The 24,132-nt window shown below is 49.7% G+C and overlaps 1 protein-coding gene across 1 annotated transcript; it reads left to right on the top strand.

Moving 5' to 3' along the window:
* The first annotated feature begins 1,068 nt into the window (after positions 1-1,068).
* LOC119111413 (photoreceptor outer segment membrane glycoprotein 2) lies at positions 1,069-6,567 on the top strand. Its single transcript, XM_037235228.1, has 5 exons — positions 1,069-1,480; positions 1,887-2,073; positions 2,287-2,440; positions 3,278-3,417; positions 6,482-6,567. The coding sequence occupies exons 1-5, from the start codon at positions 1,396-1,398 to the stop codon at positions 6,495-6,497; spliced, it is 582 nt and encodes a 193-aa protein (XP_037091123.1). The 5' UTR covers positions 1,069-1,395; the 3' UTR covers positions 6,498-6,567.
* Positions 6,568-24,132: the final 17,565 nt, after the last annotated feature.

Raw genomic sequence — 24,132 nt, 5'->3', positions numbered from 1 at the left:
TTAGACACCCATAACACCACCAAGCAGTTTAGGTACAGGCACCGAGTTCTGTCGCCACCAAGGCCCGACTTGATGAAAAGCACTCGCTCTAGTACCTTCGGCCGGGCAACCTGCGTCAATGTTCGCTAATGACAGGTAGGATATCTTGAGATAGTTCGTGGTGGGCCAAAACCTGGGCGTTTGACCTAACTTAGCCTAAAACGACCACGTGTACTTGCCTTTAATATTGTTGTATCATCATGCTGTACGATAAGACAGCAAATGACAGCAGAAAAGTATTGCAAAAACTTCTACGGCAGACGCGCTTATGCCGATGTCTGTCCACAGCTATCAAGGAGGCAAAGAATCAAAAATATTCCCTGGTGTGACGAAAATTGCGTCATTAATGTGTATTTAACACTAGTTGTTCAGGGTGCCGAATAATGACATCAGTGGTTAAGGCCTCCAGAACTGGTTTCACTTAACGATGTGCTTTAACAATGAAAACATGTTATTTTTGCATCAACGGTGTCTCAGTTATCTTAGCTTTGAGTTCAATTGTTTTATAGTAGCAACAAGTCGCTACTTTAGAATTCAGTATGTTTATGAACTGATGAAATTAGATGTGTAGTCTTTTAAGCTTCTTCACACGTTATATGAAAACATAATAAGAAATAACACACAACTTAAACATTGGAGGTAATATTCACCGGAGTTCATCTGGATTCGTCATATTCTAAGATCTCATGAAATCATATGTCACAATATGCTACGTTACTAGAGTCCTTTATTCACCTGGCTGCTTTGATTAAGCCATTTGCCTTTTCGTGTTCAAAAATTGGTGCCCGGTGACAGATGATCTATTTATCATCTGCTTGACTGTTAACTCTGCATATTCACATCATTGGATCGTTTCCATTTGAAAGAAAATTGCATTGGACTTAAGTTTGTTCATAATTGGGAGAGCATCTCTGCAAACCTCCACGTGGTAATAAAACAAAAACACAGCCGAACATCTCATCAAAGTTTACAGATCACATGTTCAGGCGAACGCCCAGCTCCGCTAGCGCTATAGCTAGTTATGTTAACCTTAATTTAGTTAATGTAATGTTTGCGTTTGATGTAAAAGATGCAGTCCTGCGCGCCGCGTTCTCGTTTGTGATCGAGATCTATGAACCAACTATGTCGCAATGTGACTTCGGGGCAGTGCGCAAGAATGGCTGCTCTGTCGTCAGTCAGGTCAAACCAAGCACCACGCTGACGTTTTTCAGGGCATGTTTGATGCAGCAGTGTCTTCTGAATTTAGTATTTTGATATCGAGACGTGACGACAAAAAGCGTCATTGGTGTAGAAGTAGACTGCCGTTCGGTGCGCACAATCAACATGCATGCCTTGGTTTAATTGAACGAAAGCACGATGCCGGTATGTCAGATACCTTTGAGGGAAAGGTCAAGAGGCACCCTCGGAATTGCATTGATGACGGTGAATTGCATCATCGCAGGTATGATTCAACAAGTTCGGTGGCTGTAGTCAGTCGAGTATTGTCTCAAGCTGGTTAAAAACGCGTCATGTCAAGGAATACGGCAAAACCGTTATATGGGCCTCTGTATGCTATGAAAGATGGATTATTGTAAATCGTAGAATATTGTGTCACGACATAATTCCAGCTCCTAATCCGCCCAGCTATGTTCAGTAATACTGCCGAAAACACGTTTGCACAGGTTCAAGCTAACACAGGTCTGTAAAAAATAGTTATACAGGTTCATGAGCATACCAAACGAGCAATAGGCATCTATTGAAATGTGCGTACTATGACAGCATAATGCAAAACGCGTTCAAGTTCCGTAGTGAGCCGATTTATCGGCCACAGACTACAGCGTCTTATTTATGTTCTCTTGGTGCATAAGGTATGGCACACGTCGTCCTGTTTCTCGGAATCTACATCCGGGTGGAGCTCGGGGGCAAGGCACAACTTCTCAAGAACTATAATCCCGATGTGCTGTTCCATATGATGCTGAGCATTTCGGCAACCCTCATCATTTTTCACGCCCCAGGCGCCAAAATTTGCTATGACTGCGGCAACTGGAAAACAAGGTAAGGATACCTCAAAGTACTCTTAAGATATTCATAAGGAGTTCACATGACCTGATGTACATTCGGCACATTGGAGAAACCGAACGCACGCACCAATGCCAACAAATGCACCAATGAGCGTCCTCTACCGACAACTGTCCCGACGTGGTAGCGTGCTGACGAGCACGCCGCAGCCGCCGATCCTTGGCTGACAGAAGTGGACGGCTGCCCCAGAGACCGGTTCCACGCCTGCTTCCTCTTCTGGCTGATTGCTGCACTGCTCGTCTCGTTTGTTCCCGTTTCGGCTCTTATCCTGTGCGCCATCCACAAGGGGCTCATCGAGACGGCGTTCGTGGCCGGCTTCAACGAAGCAGCTGTCCGATACAAGGTACGGCGACGAAGAGCGGTCAATGATGACCGCTCAATCAATGCAATCAAAACAATGACCACGCCCACCGCTGCCGCTTGTGATGGATGCGTGGCAGCAGGGAGGGGGGGATCGGATGGCCGGGATTGGTGTTATGCGACTGCGTGGGCCCCCAGACCGGGGACGTCTGTAGCTAGGTGCGTGGGACAGGGAATCCAGGAGATAAAAAATCAGCCTTCTTTTTGGCTCCCTGGGGACTGTATCCCTCTCTTCAAGGCACTCCCCTGATGAAGTGCTCATACCACTACGTCAGATTACTTAACGTGGTGCGTCAAAGTGCTTATCCCTTGTCATCACCGGTGGCGCAAGTCGCGTGGCGTTATTTAGACATTTGAAATAGTTTTAACTGCTTAAAAGACGGCTATCCCATGCATGACATGTTGCTGATGTGAACCAATCCGACACACCTGGTTCAATGCCGGAATGAAATCCAGCTAGCACAATAACATGCTCGCGACAAAAACAGCAACCTTGGCAGTGCACGAGACGCGTGTAGGTTTCAACAATTGTCATATTGTCTGAGACTTTATGTTATATGATAACCCGCATTAATTATTTTGAATTTGGTTCGGCGTCTGATCACGCAAACTGTGGAGTTAGTGGCCCGTGGACTTGCAATTGCGCGGAACCTCCGACTCTTTTAGCAGCGTCGAACGCTCGCACGTGCCTGTGAACTTCAGTGTTCAATAAAACGTCAACAGCCCATTTGACATGTCAATAAGAATTGGGCTCGAGCTGCAATCGCCGACGGCCTACCCAGCAATGAACGATGTTTTACGGACTGTCACTGTCGGACAGCTCGATTTGGAGACGAAGGCCCAGCTGGACCGGCTGCAGGTAGGGCACCAGTGCTGCGGAGCTAAGGGATTCGATGACTGGACGCGCATCAGTTGGGTCAATATGGACGACGTCAAGCCCAGCAGAACGTTCACCAAAAGGTCAGCGACGGCCAAGTGCAGGCATTCAGCTGGAATGGTCGCGGCTTTGCCGGCGGTGGACTGTGGACGACTTCAGTCATCTTGAGAGTCGATATTTGATGGCTGGTCATGCAGCTTACTTGCCTTCCAGACACTGCGACAGCACGAACCTTGCTAACCTTCGTCAGATAAGGAGGCCTCATGGTCCCATCTCTGAAGTAGGTTTGGAAGACTCCTAAACCCCTAGAGTAAACCATTAACAGGATGATGCTAAATAAGAACAGAGTTTAAGGCATTTGCGATGTCTTGCTGTGTGCCTGAAATTATTTTTGTTACAGGCCGTGATTGATTGCCTCTTTTTTGGTCATGTGGTTCGGACTTCTCATTCAGGGCCACGATGGTTGATGACCACGGTTGATGATGATGATGGTTGATGACCACGGCGTTCATGGTTGAGTACACGTGGGTTTACCGACGGCGTCTTCTTTCCAAAGCACTTTCCTTTAATAACGTTCTTTATGTTACTGAGCTATCTTATGATCATTCCTTGATATGCCTGCTGATGCCATCGTACAAAATGCGGCTGTGCATCAACTCTTCCAAGGTGATGTTTAGTCACATTTGTTCAGCCCCACCCTATTTGAGTTGGTATTGGTCATATTAAGGATAGATAATGCATTTAAACGCCGCTCAGTATTGTTCGTGCGTCATGTTTTGTTCTCGAAATAGCTGCTGCGGGCCTCATGCACTAGTTTATGTGATCCTAATGACCCATAACCCAAGCTACCCTCTTGGCTTGATTTGACCTGTCACAGGTCACACCCTTTGATGGGTCAGCAGTTATATGAGTAATTTTCACGTTCCGCTAGAACATTTTAACCGCGCATTTTGAGAGACATTTGCCACCTTTTATTTGTTCCCTCCCACTCTCTTACATATATTCGGAATCAGTCAACTAACCGGTCTGATTCAAACGGTACAGAACACTCCCAGGCCGTCAGCACCAACACGTGCCTGGATAGCCCTGGGCAGGCGGGTGGTAGCCTTCGAATTGCTGCTGAAAACCGCAGACCCCCGGGTCGTTTCGTGCTGTCTGGAAATGTCTGCAGAGCAATCACGGAACAGTTGCCGCATTGCCAAGCAGTCTAACACGCTTGCTGGTGAGCCTGAAGAATGCACATATGCGCCTTTGTTCAGATATATGTAAAATCGATTCAATAACCCTGTACAGCAAGCACTGATCTCAGACTTTCCATCATGCTGCAGCTCATATCGAAATCCGGAAGGGGAGCTGATTTTTCCGTGGGCGCCTTGGAGCTGCTGCAATGCAAGCATTCTGATGGTCTGTGACACAATTTGGGAGTTCATTCCACACTCGAGCTCTGTCCGAGGACGAAGAAATGTGCGGGAAACAAGGGGAGATAGCATGCTAATAAGACAGCGGGCCAGCAGAGCAAATGAGGAAATGCATTTCACAAGGCATCAAACAGATGGCACGCTGCATCATGCCAGATATTCATCAGACCGAACAAGTGTTCGCGGCAAAAGAAAACGTAGGACACTGCCGTTAGAAGCATTAGAAACAGCGTCAATAAGGAATGCATATCCCGCTGCGAAAAAGATGACCTTTATTAGAGCGATGAACCGTGCGCGGAGCCGGAGAAGTCCAGATCGGGGAGTGAAAACGACAGATAAGAAAAAACTCCCCCAGGCACCAAAAAGGCGTAGGAAAAAGCCCCAAAGCCCGCGAAAGCGTACTCGAAGGCGTTTGCGAAGGGCTTCCGAAAGTTCAACCTCCACGGTATGAGCCTTCGCGGCCAGGGCCCCATCGGAGCAGCCAAAACTGACTCCCCGTTCGAGAGTAAGCTGGACGTGTTGTTGCCGAAGCTGAACCTGGAGGACGCCGTGGTCAAGCTGGACGGGTGGTACCGCCCGGCCAGGATGAGCCGGCAGGCTCTGCAGGAGAAGATCTTCCACCGCCAGGGCTGCGGCGTTGCCCTCTCCAAGACCGTCTTCTGGGTCATCGGCATGGGCATGACCACATTGCTCACCATATGGGTCTTTCAGGTACGGCTTTGCTCCACCACTCCGGACGAGCTCATCAAATGATTTTTAAGCGGACAAACGTACTTCTTATGTGAGCGGCATGAATGTACGGACTTCGTTTGATTATGTAGCTGCACGTATTCATCACTGGATACGAATAAAGATATTGAGCGAAGCACGCATGAAATGTATGCTTGGCGTTTGGCATACATGACATGCATGACTATGGCATACATGGCATGATGTGCCGATCTGATCGTTTGGCATGGCAAGCCAAGTCGATTCATGCAGCGTTGGTGCAACGTGGGCCGTGACGTTAAAAGGGGTATATTGCAGGATCAATTTGTGAACCTGCAACATAACCACTGCGTCCTGAGTGGCGAGCGAGAAGCGTGAAGATAACATCACAGCTTTCTTCTCCTTTGCAGCTCTCAATGTTATCGGTGATTAAACCATTCACCGTATTCATTGTGATGCTACGCTGAGCGTGTTGCACATGTGCTTGAATATTTTACGGTGGTTTATGCTTGCACGCAATGCATGCGGGCCTGGGGCATGACGACATTGATTTCAACGTCTTATAATACGCAGCGCCTAGCCCCACTTCTCCTTCGTCTGCTCATCACAAGTCATCGTCATACATTAAGACCACTGGAAACAGAACAATAATAGTTAAGTCTCGCGAGGGCTGAAAAGATTTAAATGGTTATTATGTTGATGCCTAACATATCTGACTCTGATGTTATGTCGGTCTAAGACAGAGTATTCAAACTGTTCAAGGAGCCACAGCAAAATACGTCATCACCATCCATTTGTATCATTACGCTTGATGCCGAATGACGCGTGCAAAGGAAAGCAGACGACTTCATTGATTGCTCTGGTAACGCATATCCCAGCATCGCTGGAGAGCTCTGGACGAGTAACGAAGCAGAACTGCGCAGCTAATGACTGCCGGCATACGGCCTAACTACCATCAGCTGGCGCCTGTATTGCATATGTATTCAACGTATTTTACGCGCCGGGAATGTTTTCCACTCAGCTCATCATGCTTATGATGGCAAGATGGCTCCAAACATCAATGGACTTGGCCTACAACTGGGGAAATCCGAAAATGATGGCACCGGGGTACATCATGAAGAAGTGGCCGTGCTCAAGCGGCCCAGCTCCAGACATTGAGCCTCCGGTAAGACAGAGGCTTGTTGCCCTTGGCATTAGCGTCCCACTGAGGATCCAGTGAGTTTATACTGGCTTCTGCTTCTCCACTCGGCGTTCATTTAGCGAGGGCCAGTTCGAGACAAAATACGAAATGCGCTATTCACGCACAGGCTTGCCAACGTTGAACCTTGGGTGCGGTCTTGCGATTATTCTCGCAAGTAGGTTTCCAGGTTTGAGAACGCGCCTAGAGCTTTGCTCAACAACTCTTGTGATGTCCGCGCAGGATGCCGCATTCTACGAAGAGGAACTGGAGCAATCCAGCGAGGACGAGGAAGAGGAGGGAGGCCGCCCGCGAAGAGAGCGCCGGTCGCGTGGGTCGTCTTCGCCGTCCTGGACTGATGATGACGACGGCGGAGACGACGACTTCTCGGAGACGGATGACAAGCACTGGTTACGGCGAGGACTCGTCAGGATTTGGCGACTTTGCCAGTGCCTTCGGCGGTATGGGTGGGAGGAGGGGAGAGGAGGGGGAGGGGGAGGAGGAGGAAATCGTGGCGGTGGGGGCGACGATGATGGTGGGGGATGATGGCGGCAGTGATGATGGAAGAAAAGAAAAACATAAGAAAAAGAAAGATAAGGTTGGCAAGGAAAAGAAAAGCAAAGGCGACAAGGAGGACAAGAAGAGCAAGAAGAAGAAGAAAAAGAAGAAGGCATAAGGAAGAAAAGAAGAGTAAAGAAAGAAGAAAGACAGAAGTAAGAAAGAAGGGAGGAAAGAAGAAAAAGAAGAAAAAGAAGGACAAGAAAGGAAAGAAAACTAAGAAGAAGGGGAAGAAAGAGAAGAAACAAAGAAAGGGAAGAAGAAGAAGAAGAAAGGCAAGAAAAGAAAAAAAGGCTAAAAGAAAGAAAAGGAGCAAAGGTCTAAAAAGAAGTCAAAGAAGGGAAGAAAGAAGAAGGGTTAAAAAGCGAAAGAAGAAGTAGACTTCTATGTGGTCGTTTTTATTGCTTACGAATATGTCAGTTGTCAATGTTCGATATTGCCTGTTGTCAATATAAGGTGACCTGCTTTATGCCCTTCGTTTCATTAGAAGCAAGTACCAAACGATGCAAACAAGGCAAAAAGTTTACATGAATATTACGACGATAGCCGAACTGAGCAAACCAAACTCATCGATGGTCCGGACTGAATCTGAGCATGATGTTCTGAAAATTGTTCGCTACAAGTCAGAGCATAGAGTACAGCTTTGTACTGAATAACATGCAGTAAAGAGCTGCAAGCCATGCCACACTGTTACTGAGCACCACAGTCCCCGCCTGTATAAGGAACTCGGAACGCTCGATCAATGTCATGATGTGCACTATTGTGCCAGACACGGACGCCTGAAAGGATTTATAGGTTGCCGCGATGCTTCAACTTTTGAAGCATGAGGATGCAAGGTGTACGGCGGCACAGCTTGCGTTCCACCTGGTGCAAGGTGGGACAGGCGCATGGTCATGCTCATAAAACGCAGCGCCTTTGTAGGGCGTTCAACAGCTACTCATGACCGGGGAGAATGCGTAAACGCATGGGCCATGTGTGCCACGAGTGAACCATGCGACTGCGTAGCGAACGTACTAGGATCTATCCTCATTCAAAATGCGAATTGACCATCTCATTGGTCTCCACCCGGCCATCCGCATGCCAGTGGGAAGGGGTCCTTGTAACCCTTTTAATTCTGATTTTCCTCATCCCAATGACATGGCATTTGGTATACGGAATTCCTGGATGTTAAACTGCTCGTACTGCAAATCTTCAGAGGGTTGCTGTCATGAAATGAGCACGCGCCCGGGTGGCCGGCTAAATGCCCTCCGCTCGGGCGCGGGGTCAATTTAACCCCTCCTGAGATCTCGGGAATTAAGAAAGCTAGAGACACCAAATTTACAGGGTGTGTTGACCTGCGCGTGAACTGAGTTAGGTCAAAGTTTGAGCTCCCTAGGTCATGACCTTCGGGTCAAATAAAGTAAACCAAGGTCAAACTCCAGGCTGGTTTCCAACCAAAGTGCCCCCAGAACCTGGATAACTGTTTCTAAGCAAAATGTCACAAGCTCATTCAAGGTCAGTGACCTTGTTTGATCTTTTGAAGGTTTTGGTGACCACAGTCATACAAAGCTGCTCTGAGCCTTGGATTTGAAAAAGCAACAAAGATTACACCAGGTAGTAAGTTCATAACATCAAAATGTCGACCTGGGCCATCTTAGCTCAGTAACCTATTCTGACCTCTAACGAGTCAATGGAAGATGCATAATGCGGTTCGTGCTATCAATAAATTCGAAATGAGCACCAGAAACGATCCCATACAGCAAGCCCTAGAGTGATAAAACAGGTTGATTTTGACCTTGGTTTGACCTTTATACTTGACCTTAAGTCAACTTAATTTGCTCATTCAATATTTGTACTGCCTAGGAAAGCATCTAATTGACATATGGCTTCGTATAACATTGCGTTGCTGCATCAGATTGAACGATTCCCTGGAAAATGTATTCGCTGAAACCATGGCCTGATCTTGACCTGCCTTAGGTCAGCGACCTTAAAAGGTACATATAAATGTCTTATACCAAACGATCCGCTGTTAAATTGTTTAAAGCAAAATTTGGCGCGGCTACGCAGCGCCATTCAGAAACCATTCTGGAAAAACCTTCGAGGGGGTGGTCAGTTTGACCCCCGCCCGAGCGCGTGTTAACGTCAGATTTGACTATGATTTAGGACGCAAGAGTTTAGGTTCATTATTTTGCTCTGGTGGGTGGTACTTTGAATTATACAAATGCTGGTAGCCAACCAGATGCAGGGAGGTTAGTTTACCTCCGAAGTGTTAAGCTTTGCATGCATGTTATGCACAGGGTGGAAGAAAATGACAAATACGCTAATAACGCGCGACCCTTTATTCAATTTGACATCGAATAGCGACATTTGGTGTAGCACTATGTAGACTGCGAATCAGGCCTACACACGCCACCCATGGTGATCTACTGCGTGGAGCTGACAGACCTCCTGCCACTGATGTTACGCGGTTCTCGCTGTCCGGTATGTGATTTAATCGTGTCCGCGCCTCGTCGAAGAACGTCGATGTAACTTTAGGCAGCAGCCTTCATCAGTGACGATCAGCGATGAAGTATGCGCTGCTCTGAATCGGTGCGCGAATGCCACATCAGTAGATCAAACAGGAGACGGTAGTGTCGGTTAACTATGTCTTGACTGCGCCACGACGCGTGTGACGTCAGCGTTGAACTACGCCCCGTGTCGGTCTCAAAGCTAAATATGCGCATATGGTGGCTTCATTTCAAGCCCATTCGCGTTCAAGTACGATGTGTTAACGATGTGCATCTCACTCTGGGTTTGGAAAATAATGGGTAAACTACGTTGAGGCCCAACCGTATGCGGGGTGGGCGAACCGTGTGCGGTGAAGCCCAACCGTACGCGGGGTAGGCGAACCGTATGCGGGGTGGCCGAACCGTATGCGGGGTGGGCGAACCGTGTGGGGTGAAGCCCAACCGTGCGCGGGGTAGGTGAACCGTATGCGGGGTGGGCGAACCGTGTGCAGTGAAGCCGAACCGTACGCGGGGTAGGCGAACCGTATGCGGGGTGGCCGAACCGTATGCGGGGTGGGCGAACCAATCGCCAGCTTTGTTTTACATAGCATAGTTTTGCCGGCGCATCACCATCAGTTCTATTGACGCATGCGTTTGAATTCCAACGTAATCAGAAATCCATCGCAGGATCACACAAGTGTCACCGCATCAAGTTACAGGCTAGCGTGGATTTCACGACCCGCTCAGGGTCGTTTACTCTGTTGGGCGACCAAGCAATATTCAGTGGCATTGGCCTTCGCTTGGTATCTCCATGAATCATTTAGCTGTTTAAGTAATGGACAGTTGATATAAATGCGAGATCATGAAAAGCCCTGAGCAGCATAGCAGGTGCTTCCCGCAGGTCAGAGTTACTCTGCTATTAAACGCCTCGAAAGGGGCGGTTAATCTTGACGACCTCCATAACTCTTGGGCTTTAGGGCAACGTCAAACGGTAATTTGGTAGCTCCAGCTAGAAGCAGATTCGTGGTAGCGTGCTCAAAATCCGTCAGATTGACCCTAAACCAGTTATCAGCACCCTTCGACGGGTATTGATTAGAGCCCACTGCCAACGGAACAGTTTCTGGGCCGCCTGCTATGGCCACAAATGTCGTTAAATAAAACGACGAAGTAGATCGTTTCATTTGAGTGTGTTTTACGAGGAGCTAGTGTGCATTGTGATGTAGCTAACCAGGCTTGTTGCCCAGTTCTTGCGTTCCTTGTCTTTGCATTTACTTGAGTCAGACACTAAGATGCTTGCGTAAGGTTGTAGTCAAGGTCTGCTTGCGTCCGAGATCCGTTGAACGAACTACAGATATTATTTTGTGTGGCTTCTTTGCAATTTGCATTTGTGCATGTTCAAGTGTTCGCAGCATCCTTCAGAATTTCACCAACGGGGCATCCAAGTCGGGTAGGATGCGTAACATCCAGTCAACATTAGCTGAAGTGCTTCAATGAGCCGGTTTGTCATAGTATTATTGCGGTTCTTGCCTTGATCACCGACAGGCTGCTAAGTGCATGCACTGCAGCAAGCATTTCGCTATGCCACTTGGATGCATTTGTTCCGTTAGTTGCCAGAATCTGACTTTGATGTCATCCAAACTTAATACAAGTGGACTTAATGCATATTGAGGTTTGCCTAGCAGATGCTCCGATTTAGGCCCGAGTCACCGGATCAGCTAAAAACGGTGGTGGGGCTGGGACTTTTTCCAGTTGGGGCATTTAATCTCGCGGGACCCTACAATGGCGATGGGCCCCATTAGGACCGATCGGATCCATGCCCCATTGTTTATGTTCTATCCAATTTCTAACGTCACAAGACCTCTCAAAGCAAATATCAATTTGGAAAGAATAACTGCGATCAAAAAGAAATCTCAAATTCAGAAAGAAAATCTGAATTATCAAGCAATTCTGCTGGAAAATCTCGCGCACATATTGCGCGCATTGCATTGATAGTGGCCACGCGTCTTATGCACGCCCATGCTCCTGGAGACTCGACGGGTCCTTAGGACCCCAATTAGTCTCGCGGGTCCCAGAATTTTGTTTTTCATGTGGTCCCTAAGCAGGTTCCATGGGAGGCGCCACGACTCCCATACCCTACCTTGAACCCGTTCCCAGATACAACCACGACAGTCCGTGGCCAGAAGCTCTCTCTACAACAGCCCACTGACCAGTTGCTATCCCTGCCCGTGTGCGCCCCACTGACCCACATACTGGCTACATGGCTCTATCCGAGGCCGCCTCGAAGGAGCGAAGGGAGGAGGAGGAGGGCGGAGGGGGGAGGGGGGGGGGGGCAGTTCGACCGGCCGGCGGCGGGGCCGCCCAGCGGGGGACGCGCCCCAGTGACCGCGGCCGCCATCTTCCGTCGGTACCGGCGCTCACAGGCGATTCATCTGGTCGTCGCGAGGAGCGCCGAGGTCATCTCGGGGGTGCAGATAGCACCGTGGACGGATGAGTGTGTCACGCGCGACTGAACGGGGGACATAGGGCGCGGGGCGCGCGGACCAGGGGGGATGCGGACGGTGAGCACGGGTTAGGGAACAACCCACCTGACCGATCGGGACAGTTCAGCAGCGAGCGTGAGACACAACTTTGGTGGAGGTGTGTTGAGTGGTATGGATGTCAACTGGCCTCTTAAGTTATTGGAGTCTACCACGTGCACCAGGGGATTTTCTACAGCTGAGATGGCGTCCAAAGGATTCATCGACGAGCGGGCTGCATTGAGACACTGTCCACAGCTGAGCGTAAGTACTTAAATACAGTGCACAAGCTGCTTTTGAGTCAGGGGCTGAGACATGCCAATCTTGTTTCGAAGAATGCAAGCGTGACGAACGGCCACAGCAGCTGTACACTTCGGTTGAACTAACAGAGAATGAAAACAGCACAGGAAAAATCAAATCGACAAAAGGCGAGATTTTGTGGATTTCTCTTCAACATGAATCAATATTTCACGTTTCCCAGGGCCTTGGACCATGACGTCAATCGCGTTGATGAGAAGTCAATTGGAGGGAGGCATCACTTACTTCTGAAGAAAGGCCCTGCACCCGTCACATCATGCCAAACTGCGAATACACGTCTGGGACATATTCCGCGTCATGGGGCGACCACTACAATCATTAGCGCCGCGATCCTGCGCAGATCACGTCGGGCGGAGGCAGAATACCAGCCCGTTGGCCTCCTCGGCCGGCTGACTCGCCGTGCCGTCCGTGCCAGCCCGCCGGCCCTGGGGCACCGGACCCTGTCCCGGGCGCCTCGTGCCATGTCAAAGCCCAGTAAAGGTCACGGCGTGCCCCGGACCGTGGGCGCTGATCAGATCGCGCAGCTGAACAGCTAGGATGGCCTGGACGCCTCAGGCAGGGGCACCTTCCTTGAGAGGAGTGCAGACCTTTGTAACGACTGAGCGTGGTTACGACTGACTGACTGACTGACTGACTGGGTGGCTGACTGACTGACTGACCGGTTGACTGACTCACTGACTGTTCGACGACTGACTGACCGGCTGACTGACTCAAGCTGTGGCGGATGCGGCAAATACGCCTGTGATAGCGAGTTTGACGGAAGTTTACCTCAAGGATGCCACGATACTGCCGTCGGCGACATCACAGCAGCTGCGCGAGCGTGACAGCCTGTCACAACGCGTGGGTCATCACACGACGCTGTAGTGTAATGTGAGACTGACGTTACAATTGCTTCATCTGCCGAGGCATTCCAGTTTAGCTCAATGCGTAGAAGGTTGCAGCATGCCATCCTGACACACCTGGCGGATTGTTGGGTAGGAATGCCGTTACGCTGTCAGAACTGCGGCGGTGTGCTATAACTATGGGTTTTATGGCAGGCGGCGAGTATGTGGTGACAGCACATTCACCTTCAACAAATGAGCGTCTCGACCGAAGGTAGTCAATGGCCAAGGCTACAGTGCAGAAGTGACGATGCCTGAGTGTTTCAGGACTTGTTGGGCGTTTGGGGGTGTTTAAATCACAATTTTGTGCTCACTTTAGGGATTCAATCAAACTAATATTGTCTTACAAAGTTTCAACACTCTTCGCTCTCTCTTCACGAAGAGGTCGTGTTTATCCTTGACTCGGCGCTAACGTGTACTCGGGCGTTGATCTGAATAAGACGCGTTTGGGGTGGTCGGTTTGACTCGATGGGACAGGGAAAAGTGCGAGTATTTGCAAATGAATACGTCGAATTAACATACGACTATATCCCAGCCAGCAATTATTTGGGCAAAGTAGAGGAGGTGAGGGAAACCTTGAGAAACCCAACTGTTTCCAAGCGGCTTCAAAGGTCGTTAACATCAAAACATAAGTTAAAGTAGCTTTAGGCCCGAGACCTTCCACAAACATCATGAAGTAAACAAAATGAGCATAACAACGCCCCTGTTGTTGTTGAAATCGAAACGCGCGTCAAAAACTGCCTTTGGAAAAAGTTTTGCAGCCCGAAACTGTTGGATTTTGTCCTTAGTATGATTTTCATACCTGATCTAAGGCCCATGAAATTAGTTGTAATCCTAATTCAAATTTCTTAACTGTCTAAGAACCCATCCATTACGAACATTAGCGTGTGTTAAGCTTCATCCGAACCAATAAAGCTCGTGTTTTGAAACTTATTTTCCTCTTCTAAATGTCGAGTTTAAATAAGCTGTCAAAATTTGGGCTCCCTTTACCACACCGAGGCGATTTCAATAGCGACTTGATACGGGATCATACCCTGTGATGCCTGTGATCTCCCACAGAAAGATCACAGGGATCATAATGGGAGCAATCGGGGCACTTAGCGGTGCAACAGAGCACTACTCAACATTTTGTGAAGGAAATCGCACGAACAGACATCATGGAAAGCCTACAAAAAGAATACACATGTTTTTTTACATTTCTTGCATTTACCCTACACAAGCATTGCCAAAGTACTTGTGTAATGGCGACGCCATGTAGTTTTAATGTTGGGAGATGTGAAAGTGGCATTTTTTACCGTCAGCGTCAAGTGCGTCGGCGGGGGCCGCGTTTCGGGGAGACACTGAGCCATTAATAAGCGATGTATCAGTCACTATTAAGACCAGGTGAGTACCTGATGTTTCATGGCTGTTGCAGTGAGAATGCTACGATGTTTGTCAAAATTGCACATCATTTTGCATGTTCCCAACAACACACACCGGCGGTGGTGTCCGGTAACCTAAGGAAGGGCGTCATGCGTTGTTCTCTGCTAACCGATTAGGGCATAATAGCGTAAAATTTTTTGACAGGACACCATAACTGGTGACCGATTAGGGCATGCTAACGTAAGATGTTTTGACAGGACACCATAAGTGTGTTTTGGGTTGACCCGTCTTTGAGCCAATTTACGTCTCCCACGGGAAAAGCCCTGATCGCTGTGTTTTTACAATCTTTACAGTACCATAGACAAGGTTTTTGGCTGGCTCGTTCTTAGGAGCATTGAAATGATTGTGTTTCTAGTGCTCATTTCTAATTTATTGATAGCAGGAGCTGCATTATACATCTTCCATGAACTTCTTAGTGATCAGAATAGGCCATTGACCTAAAATGACCCAGGTTAACGTTTTGTTTTCAGAAACATGCGGCCTAGCGTAATCTTTGTCGTTTATTCAAATGCAAAACTCAGAGCAGTCTTCCATGACTTTCGTCGCCATAACCTTGAAAATGTTAAACAAGCTCACTGACCTTAGATGAGCTCATGACCTTTTGCTTATAAACAGTTATCTAGATTCGGGGGACACTTTGGAGACCAGCCTGGACTTTGATTTTGTTTGACCTTATTTGACCCGAAGGCCATGACCTAGGAACCTCGAACTTTGATCCAAGTGATTTTACGCGCAGATCAATACACCCTGTACTTTTGGTGTCTCCAGCTTTCTTAGTTCCCGAGATCTCAGTTGGATCAAATCGACCCCCTTCCCCGTACTCGGGCGAAAGGGTATCTAGCCGGCCACCCGCGCGCATTTTAACCATCAATTTGAGTACCCATGAATCCGGCATTGGTGCGTTGGAACCTTCAGTTATTAGGAACTGATATCTTTTGACAGACGCTGTTTTTTGTTAGTCATTTTTAGGCAAAGCAAGCCGAATTGAATGAGAACTTTTAACCACGGGGAAAATGGAACCCTTCTGTATGATTACACATTCCTGTATGTGACACTGACATCAACGGCTCATGTGCATTTCACAACATTCGTATGCATGCTTGAAAATGCTCCATAAGTAAAGTAGCATTTATATGTAATAGACTTGCCACATCTTCATACAAATAGATGCAGAACATAAAACTGCCATACCTTTCTCCTTTCAGTGCGCTATTGACAAATTTTAAAGATATGCTACCTTAAAAAAGAGATTTCTAGTTGAAAAAGCGCTTCAGCGGCCAGCTCGTCCTTAAACAGCGAAATCGACAGGGTATACTTTGAGGTTCCAGGCAGTAAAAATGAGCTCACCATACATATTATTGTTGCAAAATTTACCACAAGAAAACAGGGCAAAATCTGAGCTACAGCCAGCGCAACAGCAATATGTTGCGTTCGACTGCTAGCATCGTATTATGCGTCATGAGTGCCAAAATGTCAAACAATTGCGGATGACCAATTGCATAGCAACTACAAAATGTCAGTTGCTAAGTGGTTGTTGAGATTTCCCCGACAAAGCGCCTTCAAATGAAATGTGTCATCCATGCATGGTTCTTGAGATTATAGAGAAAGCACAGGGAACATACCTGTACGGCTCAGATGTTGTCGTTTCGCGCCGGACATGCGATGACAAGTATTATTAATAAATGTTGAAGGATTCCTCTTTAGGCGTAATTCTGTTCCCGTATCCCATTGTGGCACATGGTGCCGAGCGTGCAATATGATGAAATATGTACTTCATAGCTTTGTCACATGTGCTCTATGAGAAGCGTTTGTTTTAGGCCAATGATAAACGGTTTAATGGCAAACATCTGCCGGCCAGACAGACCTCTTCACCCAAAATTGCGCAGCCAAGGCAGCTTCAACAACTTAGTGCGTTTTATCGCTACGGTACGAAGAAAGACATGCAACATATTGAAATTCCGACTGGGACCTTGAGCCTTCCAGTAAACATCCTCATATCACTAGACTTAACTTAGTTTCCATCCATCACAGCATTTCCCTTTCAAAGTACTGAGAAGGAGCTAGAATGGCTGGGGCTCAATCACATTGGGGACTGATCAAGTTGCTGTCAGCATACCTATCTGTTGGAAGTGCTTCACTTTGGCGGCTCTCTCTGCCAATTCCCTGACAATTTCATCCTTCCGCGACCAGTAACAAACACACCCTAGAACGGCCAATAGCATTTGGGTGGCTTTAGTCACAGGATGGGGTCGATACATTGTGGGCGCGGCCGTTCCACCAAGCGAAGTTGTGATGCGCGCAGTCTCCCACAGTTAGCGTTACTCTCTGACACCGAACACAAGATGTGCAGTCGTAACTCATGCAGCGCAATGCTATCACTCTCTATGATGCCCTTTTTGTATCAACCCGCGTCTCGTAAGTGTAGCCGACGACAGGTCTAGACCCAAAAGAAATGATGCAATATTCAAAATGTTTTCTCGCCGAAATTCGTACTGCGTCATCAGCGTGAAGCCATTGCCACGCTCCATGTATAATTTCCGTGGTTCTGGACACAAAGGCCAGATCGCGTCCGAATATTAAGCAGATCCTTACAACAAGGCTGGTGCTGCGCTGCCAAACGAAGCCCATGCGGCAAGGTATTTATAATCGCCTGCCGCCAACGGCAAGTGAAAGCGCTGGACATGACCGTGGGTACGGCGAGGGCCCGTGGACCTGTAGGCCATAGTTTTGGCCGCTAATCTGGCCGCAGGCTCCCAATCAGTGGGCGCTGCCGTCAGACCCGGTGAAGTTTGTCGCAGATCGCACTGTCAGCCTCGCGGCCACAGAAGTTGGATTTGCTGCCAAATCATTCCCAGATGCTGTGAAAAGAAAGCTCTGAACGGCGTAAAACTTTCACTCTGTGATTTTCGCAGATCTTCGAGGATGAAAACGTGGATGCCTACCACCTTCGTCTTGAACGAAGTCCCGCTAGTTAATTGTATCCCGTTGAACACGTGCATAACAGCCACGTGCCTACCTGAAGTGCTTAATATTGAAATGTCAATCCAGCTAGAGTTAAATGGGATAATTTCTTTTTCATATTTTGATGACCAAGTTTCTGCTTTCAAGGTATCTTGAAAGCCCCAGTCATCAATACATAGAGACCAACATGCGATTTGTTTGCTGCATATTTACAAAGAGAGTGAATCGGGGTGAACTGTCCATTCGTCCATGAAAGGGACGCTATGGAAGAAAAAGCAGACATGGTACTCATTACGTGATCATTATATCTACCCTTCCCAATATCCCACCTACACTGGTGTGTTGCAGACATCGTGAAAGTAGTCACCGAAAGGCCTGCAACAGCTTATCTAAGAGGTTCTTCCACCTTGCAGTCTTTTCCAATGCCGTGAGAGCATCGCTTAAGAATCCAAAATATAAAATATCGTTATTGAGATTATCGTCTGCTGCAATAGCTGCTGTTAAGCTGTGGTTACCCCGTTGCGGCTACATGCGAGCAGGAGCAGCAACCGGTCGCCAAAAGCATCAGTAATGCAAATGGTTTTAGTTGGATGTCCTTCTAAAGATCGTCCTGCAATGACACTTTTTCTTGAGCCATCGGATACCAATATAACACTCATGTACGTACTCCGTCACAGCTTGCTTACAAACTTTGCGTTAGGACTCCCTTGCTCATTCTCTTTTGCAGTGGTCTGGAAACAAATATGCATGTAGCTCTTCTCAGCAGACGGTGAACACAGCTGGTCGTTCCACAGATTCTGTCCTTAGACTGTCCTTAGAGCGGCCACATTTGCTCGCAGGCCATTTGTCGTGTCAGTTCACGCCATCGCCTGGCACCATGGGCTCTTGCGCGTTATACCGGATCGAGGTGCCAGCTGCAATTTTCCGACCTGCTCTGGAGGTTTGAGCTACGAATTACGACCACATGTGGCGAACAAGGCCACTATTCCAGCTACATTGTTAAAAGCCGCTAAAGTTTTGCAAAAGTTGCTGGTGGCCGTATTTTGTAAAACCAGCCAACCACGCATGCTTCTGGGCGCATGCATGTGTAGGTGGATGGATATAGCAGCCATGGATACACCCGTCCATTCAGCGGCTGCATCCATGGTAACTATATCGTCCAGCTCATATCCCAGCAAGCGGGGCACAAGCAAATATGCAGTGCGCAAAATACAGGGATAAAAAAATCACTACGCACGGGTCAAAACGACGCCACACACGGAATCGGCATGGCACATGACACGGAGTCGACATAACGCCAGACACGGAATCGGAATAATGCCGGACACGAGATCGGCATGACACCGGACACGGAATCGGTATAGTGCCAGGCACGGAATCGGAATAACGCCGGACACGAAATCGGCATGGCATATGACATGAAATCGGTATGATGCCAGTAAGGAATCGGAATAACAATGGGCACGGAATCGGCATGACACATGAAACGGAACCGGTATGATGGTATGCTCGGAAATAGAATAACGCCGGATGCGTAATCGGAATGACACCGGACACGGAATCGGCATGCCACCGGATATGGAATCGGCATGCCACCGGGATGGGTCGGCACATGAAAATGGCACATGGCACCGGATAGGTGTGACGCCAGACACGGAATCGGCATGGTGCCAAACATGGGATCGGTATGACGCCGGGCGCGGAATCTTCATGGAGCCGGATACGGAATCGGCATGGCGCAGGACACGGAGCCGACGCGGGGACACTCGAATGCCGGGCGGAAGCGTTGCCGTCACCCGACCACAGCGTTATGTGCCCCACCAAATCTTCGGTTTGGCATTTTGCAAGTGACGGGATTTTCATTTCATGTCAATTACTCCCAAATGAAGATACCTTGTGAAGTATATGACACCCGAAATGACGAAAGTCTATTTTCAGAAGGCATAAAACCGAGGATAAACAGCCTGGACGACCTCATTGAAACGCCTGAGGGACGTGAGTGGTAGCCGGATTCCTTGAGCCAATTGACGGACAGAGAATGGTTTGAGAACGTGAAGTTGCAGGCCACATGATGCCTTGCTGCACCAAGTATTCACCGAAAGTGCGGATTGACGTGTGGTATCTCTATTGACGTGTGGTATCTCTATTGACGTGTGGTATCTCTATTGACGTGTGGTATCTCTATTGACGTGTGGCATCTCTATTGACGTGTGGTATCTCTATTGACGTGTGGTATCTCTATTGACGTGTGGTATCTCTATTGACGTGTGGTATCTATATTGACGTGTGGTATCTCTATTGACGTGTGGTATCTCTATTGACGTGTGGTATCTCTATTGACGTGTGGTATCTCTATTGACGTGTGGTATCTCTATTGACGTGTGGTATCTCTATTGACGTGTGGTATCTCTATTGACGTGTGGTATCTCTAGTGGCGTGACAGAACACGACATAGCAGTCGCGTGCATGAGAAGCATTTACACATGCCATAGTGAAGGTGCCTCGCTTTACATGAATGAAAACCCGGGCCCGCGTAATTCAACGTCGTGTTGACATTTCCTTGCACCTTATTGATGTCAGCACGTTAGGTCTTTAAAATGCACTTGTAAGTTATCCTTTAGTAGTTAACTTTAAGAAATCTAGCGAGGTGTCACATTATGCAATGCCGGCAGCCGTAGGCATGAGAAGCGTTCAGAGGACATTGTGAAGGTAATTTTTAAGCGCATCGTGTTAAAGCCTACCATGTCCAGTTCCGTGACATGCCGAAGTTTTCATGTACCTGATTAACGTCAGCTCATTTGGTTAAGTTTTTCCATTGAGCGATGCCTCTCAGACGACTATGAAAACTACCCCGGGGTAACTTACCGCGCAGAAGAGCAGTTTGTCTAGCTGCAAACAGGGGCGCAATCTGGGAGCCAGCCAAGCAGTTCTCAGGAATGGATACGAGCTAAGCCCGTACGAGGGACGCCTCTCCAGCCTTCCTCATGTCTTCGACGCGCGCGTCGGCGTCTGAGGGGCGCCGCCGAGTCTCTCTCAGCTGTGTTGACACGGCGTCGTCACCGGCCACGGCGGTCTCCCACCCCCTCCGCCTGCGCTGGCTGGCCAAGGCTGCCCCCCCCCCTCTCCGTGTGTGGGCCGCCGCGCTGGCTGTCCAAGTCGGCCCCCCCTCCGTGTGTTGGCCGCCGCGCTGGCTGTCCAAGGCAGCCCCCCCCCCCTCTCTCTCCGTATGGGCTGCCCCGCTGGCTGTCCAAGTCAGCCCCCTCTCCGTATGGGCTGCCGTGCTGCCTGTCCAAGTCAGCCCCCCCCCCTTCATGTGTAGGCCGCCGCGCTGGCTGTCCAAGTCAGCCCCCCCCCCTCTCCGTGTGGGCCGCCGCGCTGGCTGTCCAAGGCAGCCCCCCCCCCCCTCTCTCTCAGTATGGGCCGCCCCGCTGGCTGTCCAAGTCAGCCTCCCTCTCCGTGTGGGCCGCCGCGCTGGCTGTCCAGGGCAGCCCCCTCCCCCCCCCCCCCCTCTCAGTGCGGGCCGCCCCGCTGGCTGTCCAAGTCAGCCCCCCCTCTCCCTGTGGGCCGCCGCGCTGGCTGTCCAAGGCAGCCCCCCCCCCCTCTCCGTATGGGCTGCCCCACTGGCTGTCCAAGCCAGCCCCCTCTCCGTATGGGCTGCCGTGCTGCCTGTCCAAGTCAGCCCCCCCCCCCCTCTCTCCGTATGGGCTGACCCGCTGGCTGTCCAAGTCAGCCCCCCCCCCTTCTCCGTATGGGCTGCCCTGCTGGCTGTCCAAGTCAGCCCCCTCTCTCCGTATGGGCCGCCCCACTGGCTGTTCAAGTCAGCCCCCCCCCCCCCCCTCTCTCCGTGTGGCTGCCCCCACTGGCAGCAGCAGCAGCAGCAGCATGCATACCAAGCTGGAGTGGAATCGTGACTACTGACGGGGAACGGCTCCATCAGGACGAAGCACGCCATCTCGGGTCATAGCCACTGACCGGGGCCGGCAACCAGCGGGCGGACTGGCCGGGCTGGGCCGAGAGAGGGCTCCGTCGGGAGCGAGCTGTGTCTGGAGTGGAGATGGGTCTGAAGGGAGGAGATGGGTTTGGAGGGAGGACAAGGATTTGTGTGCATGGATGTGAGTAAGGGAGAGAGAGGTTTTTTTAAAGGGGGAGACAAGCCTGTCGCGAGAGGCGCCATTCTTTGAGGAGAGGCATTGGGTCTGGAAGGGTGAGATGGGTCTGTAGGAAAGATGGGTGTCCGGAGGCCTGGACGGCTTTGACTAGCGCTGTTTGTGCCTTCTGCCCAGCAAAGTTACGTGCGGTTCATCACATGTTTACCGTCATAAGAACACCGTTGCGCGCATGTGTGCCTACATGACGTCGGAACAGTATCAGGACATCTGCGTCGCCTTCCAACAGATCCAATCGGACGCGCTATAAGTCTGCCGTGGAGGCTGATCTTAAGCTCTGATGACCCATACTGCATCCGCTCTCCCACGCGGTAGTGGCGTGCTGAAAACCCCAGCAGACATCACAAAAGCCCTCCGAAATGGAATAATTTATTTTTGCTTTCATTGTTTGCCCAGGAAATGTGTTCTAGTTAATGATATCGACTAGCTGACGTGCAAGGTGTTTTTGTCGTTGCTTCTGGCATGGCGGGTGGTGAACGGCCTTGCTCTTGCATAATGCCACGCTCAGCATGTTTGCCATTCCGCTAACTTGCACAATGTGTCGTTGATCGGTTCCGAAGAACAATTGCCTAAAGCGGCCGGTAAACGGCCTTTTTATCGTCTCACTAAATACGAATGAATGAAGCTCAAACAGGCTAGATGAATGACACCCGCACAATGCGCACTGCAGGCTTGGGTTAACCAATCGCTAACATGGTGTTAAGGATGACGAAAAATGCCCCCGGCGAGTACAACGGTCTCGCCATCACCTGTTTGGATTGCCATAGAGATGTGGCGCTAGCCAATGGCTCAAGTTAGGTGAAGCATCAACCAGACATTCCGATGAGGCGTGACGTTATCGAATAATTGGCCAAGTACATGTGCAGTTGGCGGCGCGGTCATCCCGCATCGATCCAATGCCATTCCAATTCTGACGACCAACCAACCACCATGGTTTGCTCCTCCCTGAGGTAGTCTGAGCATGGCTGGGAAGTCCCGTCGCAAGTGTATCTTTGCATCCTACCATTGGTTGGCTGGGTGTGTTTCACGGTAGTGGTGTATTATTCAAACTTAAACGTACCAATAACAAGGTGCTGCAGCACTCGCCGCCTATATCCTTCGTCAATCGAGGCAAAAGCTTTCGACCTCATGGTCACTGCTTTCAACTCCTGTATGCACCGTGCCTGGTGCGTCAAGCTGTCGTCTCCGAATGCCCTTCGGATGCTGTTTCACACAGTGAAGCTGAAAGTCGCACTGCTTTTAAGCTGTGCGCTGTAAGCATTTGGACCGGAAACTACCTGTTACCAACTGATTTGCTCCGTCAATGAGTTTAACATATACCCCGCTCGGAGATAGGAGGTCAATTTCGTCAACTTTCGTCGGATTAGGAGGTCAACGACGTCAATCGCGTTGATGAGAAGTCAATTGGAGGGAGGCATCACTTACTTCCGAAGAAAGGCCCTGCACCCGTCACATCATGCCAAACTGCGAATACACGTCTGGGACATATTCCGCGTCATGGGGCGACCACTACAATCATTAGCGCCGCGATCCTGCGCAGATCACGTCGGGCGGAGGCAGAATACCAGCCCGTTGGCCTCCTCGGCCGGCTGACTCGTCGTGCCGTCCGTGCCAGCCCGCCGGCCCTGGGGCACCGGACCCTGTCCCGGGCGCCTCGTGGCATGTCAAAGCCCAGTAAAGGTCACGGCGTGCCCCGGACCGTGGGCGCTGATCAGATCGCGCAGCTGAACAGCTAGGATGGCCTGGACGCCTCAGGCAGGGGCACCTTCCTTGAGAGGAGTGCAGACCTTTGTAACGACTGAGCGTGGTTACAACTGACTGACTGACTGACTGACTGGGTGGCTGACTGACTGACTGACCGGTTGACTGACTCACTGACTGTTCGACGACTGACTGACCGGCTGACTGACTCAAGCTGTGGCGGATGCGGCAAATACGCCTGTGATAGCGAGTTTGACGGAAGTTTGCCTCAAAGGATGCCACGATACTGCCGTCGGCGACATCACAGCAGCTGCGCGAGCGTGACAGCCTGTCACAACGCGTGGGTCATCACACGACGCTGTAGTGTAATGTGAGACTGACGTTACAATTGTTTTATCTGCCGAGGCATTTCAGTTTAGCTCAGTGCGTAGAAGGTTGCAGCATGCCATCCTGACACACCTGGCGGATTGTTGGGTAGGAATGCCGTTACGCTGTCAGAACTGCGGC

Source organism: Pollicipes pollicipes, unplaced genomic scaffold, assembly GCF_011947565.3.
Source record: "Pollicipes pollicipes isolate AB1234 unplaced genomic scaffold, Ppol_2.1 Scaffold_2555;HRSCAF=2994_pilon_pilon_pilon, whole genome shotgun sequence".
Lineage (NCBI taxonomy): Eukaryota > Metazoa > Arthropoda > Thecostraca > Pollicipedomorpha > Pollicipedidae > Pollicipes > Pollicipes pollicipes.
The sequence above is the reverse complement of the archived record's forward strand: the minus strand, read 5'-3'. Positions and strand labels throughout refer to the sequence as shown.

What these genes read in the sequence shown, in the direction of transcription:
- LOC119111413 (XM_037235228.1), top strand. Translation starts at nt 1,396, where the DNA reads ATGCCGGTATGTCAGATACCTTTGAGGGAAAGGTCAAGAGGCACCCTC. An exon ending in GGTGAATTGCATCATCGCAG is followed by an intron (nt 1,481 to 1,886) that starts GTATGATTCAAC and finishes TTGGTGCATAAG; the next exon opens with GTATGGCACACGTCGTCCTG. An exon ending in TGCGGCAACTGGAAAACAAG is followed by an intron (nt 2,074 to 2,286) that starts GTAAGGATACCT and finishes CGGCTGCCCCAG; the next exon opens with AGACCGGTTCCACGCCTGCT.